The 6000-nt window shown below is 44.3% G+C and overlaps 1 protein-coding gene across 12 annotated transcripts in view; it reads right to left on the bottom strand.

Annotated features, from left to right (window-relative positions):
• Positions 1–484: 484 nt before the first annotated feature.
• Positions 485–6000, bottom strand: part of TCF4 (transcription factor 4) — a gene marked incomplete at both ends in the record, with an annotated part of 399211 nt that continues 393695 nt past the window's right edge. For 6 of the 12 annotated variants that reach the window (XM_080714516.1, XM_080714520.1, XM_080714521.1 and 3 more), the window contains 3 exons: positions 485–621; positions 1832–2061; positions 5563–5725. In XM_080714516.1, the coding sequence (XP_080570642.1) occupies positions 485–621; positions 1832–2061; positions 5563–5725 (530 nt within the window). The remainder of the gene's footprint in view (positions 622–1831; positions 2062–5562; positions 5726–6000) is intronic. The other 6 variants (XM_080714523.1, XM_080714525.1, XM_080714524.1 and 3 more) reach the window with 1 other exon arrangement.

The raw sequence follows: 6000 nt of genomic DNA, 5'->3' as shown, positions 1-6000 counted from the left end.
GATAAAGGAGAAGTGTTTATGTGGGTTTAAGATAATACAGCTGTTAAGGAAGTGGTCTCTTGTTTTAATGAAGCAATGTGGCAACTTGGACCTGCAAAAGGAAAAAGAGGAGAGTTAATTAATATGTTTATTAAAGAGGAAGGCTTTTTGTGGCATATGGAATTGAACCTAGGGGCGTTCTACCTCTGAGTAACACCCTCAGTCCTATTTTATTGTTTATTTTGAAATAGAGTCTTGCTAAGTTGTGGAGGGCCTAACTAGCTGAGGCTGGCCTTGAAACTGTGATGCCCCTGTCTCAGCCTCCCAAGTACTGGGATTACAAGCGTGCACCACCACGCCTGACAGAAGGGTTTTTTTTTTTTAAATCTCTATTTCTAGGAAAGAAAAGTATCTGTTAATTTGGGTAGGAGTCAACTTTGATGGCTGATGTGTAGGAGAGTGCGAGGCAGGACTGGCTTCAAAGGCTGGAAAGGGACTTACCCTTTCACATCTGTCCCAGGTGGTTGGCTGCGTCTCCCATCCCAGGGTGTGGGCCAGCTAAGGAGAGCGGGGGAGGCTCCGAAGACACCTTCTCTTCCTCCCTTCTTTTCAGACATGCTGCTTTCGGGTTCAGATTCCTCTCTGCGGGGGAGGAGAGCATAGGGCATTTAGTAAAAACCCAGGGTTTTGTAGAGGCAGTCACAACGCACGTGTGTGTGTGTGTGTGTGTGTGTGTGTGTGTGTGTATGTGTGTGTGTGTGTGTGTGTGTGTGTGACCTCTGCCTCAGTTTTTAGGTGTCAGAAGAAAAGGAGTGGTAAGAATTGTACTGTAAAAGAAGAACAAAATTCTGTCATCTGAAGGCAAATGGGTAGAAGTAGAGAATGTCACGTTAAGTGAGAAGGCGAAGGCTCCCATGCTTTCTCTCACAGATGGAAGCTGGGGAGAAGTTATGCTATAAGAGAGACTCCAGATGAAAAAGGCGAAACTTCAGTGGAGTGATGGACGGGATCTTGGGGAGTGAAGTGTGTGTGTGTGTGTGTGTGTGTGTGTGTGTGTGTGTAGACACTTGATGAAGGAAACTCTTCAATCAATACTATGTAGCCATATGAAATTATCAATACCCATCTCAGTATCATGTATGAGGAAGGAGAAGGTCTGTGGTATGGGGAGAAGCTCACCCAGTGCTGTGTGTGTAGATGTCCCTAGCACTCTGGACTTCATTATGATCATGTGAGTACAGCGGCACACCAATAAAAGTATATTAAAATAAAATAAAATAAATATAACTTGAAAAGAGAAAGGAAGAAGCCGGGCGTGGTGGCTCACGCTTGTAATCCCAGCAATTGGGAGGCTGAGACCTGAGGATCACAGTTTGCGGACAGCCTCAGCTACTTAGTGAGGCCCTCCGCAACTCAGTGAGACCCGGCTTCAAAATAAAAAAAGAATAAAAAAATAGGGCAGGGGGTGTAACTTGGAGGTCGAATGCCCCTGGATTCCACTCCCAGACCCGCAAAAAAAAAAAAAAAAAAAAAAAAAGAAAAAGAAAAGAGAAAAGAAGAAAAGAAAGAAGGCAGAATTGAGGAAGGAAGGAAGGAAGGAAGGGAGAAAGGAAGAGAGGAAGGGAGGGAGGAAGAAAGGAAGGGATGGGTTAGTTACTAGTCAAAGCTGAATTGCATGGAGAGTTGGTCTGGTCACCTTACAGAAGAGAGAAGCAAGCCACGCTTCTTGGGAGGATGAACGGAGCCTAAACTGTAAGCCAGGAGAGGGCCCTATCACTTAGTGACCGGAGCCAGGATCTGCAGTGAACAGTCCCCTGAGGCTGGCGCGTTCGCCTCTCTGGCCCACACTGACCTCGGACCTGCTGCTCCAGGCTGAGGATGACAGCCACGGCTTGGTGGAGGATGAGGAGCTTGGTCTGCGGCTTGTCACTCTTGAGGTGGAGCTGCACCATGCGGCCGAGCTCCTTGAAAGCCTCATTGATGTCGCGGACCCGCAGGCGCTCGCGGGCGTTGTTCGCCATCCTCCGCTCCTTCTCCCGCTCCGCCTTCTGCTCGGGAGTCAAGTCTTCATCGTCGTTATTGCTGTGGGGCGAGAGGGATGTGACATTTTCTAACGGTGTGAGGGAAAGAAGGTATGTAAGTGACTTTGATTTCTTCCTGGCTGGCCAGGGAACATTTGTCCATCTTGATCCGGGTCCTTGAAACTGGTTTAGATGGCTGTGAAAGTCCGTAATATCAGACATTTGATTTCTCTCAGGCATTAAACCCTCATCACACGGGAGAGGATGATCTGGGCTAAATTAAAGACCCAAAGGGCACCCGCTGAGATACAGTGGGGAAAGGGGCAAGATAAAACTATTGTGGATGAGGTTATAGTCTGCCAAGCAAGCTTCTGAAAGCTCGGGCTTAGCTACCCTGTATGAACACACTTGAGACAGTACGTTTACTTAATCTCTTCTTTAAAAAGAAAACTTTCATACTGTAGCATCAGAAACCTTGGGAAAATAAGGAATTGAAAGAGATTTTGATAGGGCAAAGCAAATACAAGATAGATAAGTTAATAAAGATAAGATAGTCCTACACTGAAGAGAACATACCAAAGGAGTAAAGATAATGAGGTTTTGGGTCCCAGGTCACCATTATCCTTTGAAGGCCTGGCCAATCCACTAACCCCGTCTGAGTCTCATTTTTCTCCACGCAGTAGGTAAATAGTTGAAAAAAAAATGGATTCCCATGGCCTTTAATGTTGTGGATGTTTATAATCTCCAAAATAAGATGGGAAAACCTGAACTGACATCAGCTATGCGAAACAATACAATCCAAACACCTCCTACTTATAAACTACCATGACCTCATTGTGAGTCAAAAACTGAAGCCAAACAGGAATCTCTCGAAGAACCAAAATACCCTATGATTCAGAAGAAAGGCATGGTCGGGCTCAGTGTGGACTGGAAAGATAATACCACTTCTGACCATTTCTGGGTGTCGTAGTGACCAGTGAGACTCTTTAAAGGAAGGGAAATAGGATGATGAGTGGTCTGGAAAACACAGCATCTGAGGACGGTTTCATGGCAGGAGGGCTTCAAATATTTTAAGGGCTGTTGTGTAAAAAAAAAAAAGAGGCTTGGGAGACATCGTGTCTCAAGACGGCAGAACAGAACAAAGAGCTCTGCATGAACATTATGATCAACTGGGAAAAGACACATAAAACATGGAGTCTAGTTCACTGAAAGGCAATGACTCCCTTTTGAGGTTTGAATTTAGAATGTTCCTCTCATGGAAAAAAAAAAGCGGCCACATTGGACTGCCTTAGAGCTTGGTTGAGGAGGCTCCTGAAGGCGTAGCCTTGGGGTTGTATATGGTCCCTCTTCCCTTACTCTTTCTTGCTTCTGGCCTCCCTGATGTGAGAGCAGCCTTTGCTCTCTCTCAGGCCCTTTCTCTGCCACCCACCAGGTCCTGAGCTCTATGGATGTCACCAGCCTGAGAGGGACTGAGCTTCTGAAATCTCCAGAGCTGTGAGCAAACAAATCTTCCTTCCTCTTACTTGTGTGTGGTCAGGCTTACGGGGCCACAGCAGTGGGACTGTTAACTGAAACACTCCCATTTATAATAAACAGCATGGAGGTGATCGCTAAGGCCATTAGCTAGATATTCCAGCACGGAGCTAAAGGGCCAGGGAGGATAGCCACGGCCTTAGGATCTCATGGATCTGAAATGTTCGAGGAATAAAGATGATTAATCACAACATTTCAGAGCTGGGAAATATATGGAAGGTGAACGTGTCAATTCAATGCACATGTAATGAAACCAACGAAACCTGGCTTAAAAAGGTATGGCTCCGAGCTTCCACTTTAGTAAACCGCTGGGCAACCTTCAAATAGTAAGAAGGACCAACTATCCTGGAGAAACATTACTCAATAAAAAGCAGAAGTGATGCTTGGGTTCTAAGTATATGCAGCACACAATAATGTACATGATCCATGAACACTTAGGTGAAGAGGAGAAGTTAGGGGGAAGAGGAAAGATGCTACAGAAAAAGGCCGGGAGAACAGGTTCCTCTTCATAGGTGGAACTCCTCTCCACCTCAGGGGTGTGCTGGCAAACGGGCAACTCAACTGAACCAAATGAAAAGGGCGGGCATCTTTCTCTGCTTTCTGATCTGCTTCTCTTTTCTGCTCATGCCTCCTCTCTCCTCACCCATGACCTCTGCTGGCACCAAGGAAATTCAGGTTACTATGAATGAACTCCCCCATCCCATTATGCACACAGGTTGTAATATACAAAGGGGGGCAGGGCTGAGTTGAGTCTCCGCTGGACCTGTCCTGAAGCCAAAAACCAGGGCAATATTTTTATACATTGAAGAGGGGCCATACCTTACAAAGAGGAGACGTAAATATGGTAACATTGTCTTCCGAAGGTTTTCAGCCTAATAACTGGTTGAAATTGGTTATTCACTTATAAACATCTTAGTTATGCAAATAAACTGCCCTCATTTAAAGGGCACTGCTCCGCAACACAGTTTTGGAGGAATATGTAAGTAAATGTCACAAGAGTCACCTTTTAAAACAGGAATGTCCTCAACAGCAAATTAAAATGTTGTTCTGAAGCTTTAAAGAATCCATGAATATGTATAAGCTAGAACCACAAGTTGCCATGAACTGACCAAACTAACAGAAACTGTTAAGAATGTGAAGTCCCCGCCCTGGGATTTCTTGCCAATGCGGCCAAGAATCAGGAAACTGCAGGGAGGGTAGAAGGGAATAAGCTAGAAGCCTTTCAGCATTTATAAAACTTGTGGGAAGACATATAATGTAATTTGTCCCAGTAATTATAACACCAACATGAAAAGGGAGCGTGTTCTTAATTCATAAAGAATACAAGCTATACCCTTGAGAACTACAGCCTTCATCAAAGGGAAGCTGTAGGATTCACTCAATTGGCTTAATTCGCTTAAAGTTCATGGGTTCTACGATATTCAAAAACCATCCCGTTACTAAAGCTCAAAAAAGGCAGATCTCACTTAAAAGTTATCAGATATTTAAGCAGCCCAAGCAGAAGCGACTTTCCTATATTTTGTGTTTTCTACACAAAGGAATGCCAGGGAGGAAAAACAATTAGCAATTAGGTATTACCCTTCTATATGCTGATGGGTTAGGATAGAGCTGGGAAGTCAGTATTTTCTTACTTTAGAGGTAAGGAGAAAGTTTTGGTTGCGAACACGTCATTTGATCTTTGAACACGGCCAAAACATTTTAGGAATGTTTTAGAAGGAACATTTCCGACCAAATTTGTAGAATGAGCAGAGTTTTACAGATCGACCATTTGCACTTGAGTCAGTTACAAATTGTTTTCACTGTGAATAATTGGCAGTGGGTCCAAATTCATAAATGTAAAGACGTTTTAGGCTCCACTAGAGTACGAGTATCTTAAACGATACTTTTAGTACTTCTAGAATCGGCCTTTAATATGTTCATCTGTAGATTTACCTGCCAGGAAAAAACTGAATAGTTTCTTCCTGTTCTGTTCACTTCATCAAAGTCCAATAAAGGAATTAAATGAAGCGACAGTATCATATACTGTTACCTAGATCTTGACCTAGTAATTGATTTGATATCCTTCTTGTCTTCGTCTAATTTCTTGTCCTCGGAAGATTTCGTATCTTGCAGGTTCTCATCACCCTCGTCATCGGATTTGATCTCAGAGCTGCCGGAGGAGACACTCTGGCCCTGTAGTCCTGGCGGAATGCCTGTATGAAGAGAGAGAGAGAGAGAGAGAGACGGGTGGCATGCACGCCAAAGCCCTGAATCACAAACACACACACACACCGGCCCACAAGGCCGCCAGCCGGCCAATTCATACTGCTGAACTCGGCTCCTTCTGCCACTTTTCCCTTGCTATCTGGTGAAGTTTCAAAAATGCACCTGCAGAAACAAGTTTTCCCTGCATTGGCTCTGAGGTTAAATTCTATTTTGCAATCTTTTGGAGTAGATGGTAATTTCACTGTCTACAAAACATCAACTT

The sequence above is a fragment of the Muscardinus avellanarius genome (genome assembly GCF_963383645.1).
Source record: "Muscardinus avellanarius genome assembly, chromosome: 17".
NCBI lineage: Eukaryota > Metazoa > Chordata > Mammalia > Rodentia > Gliridae > Muscardinus > Muscardinus avellanarius.
The sequence above is the reverse complement of the archived record's forward strand: the minus strand, read 5'-3'. Positions and strand labels throughout refer to the sequence as shown.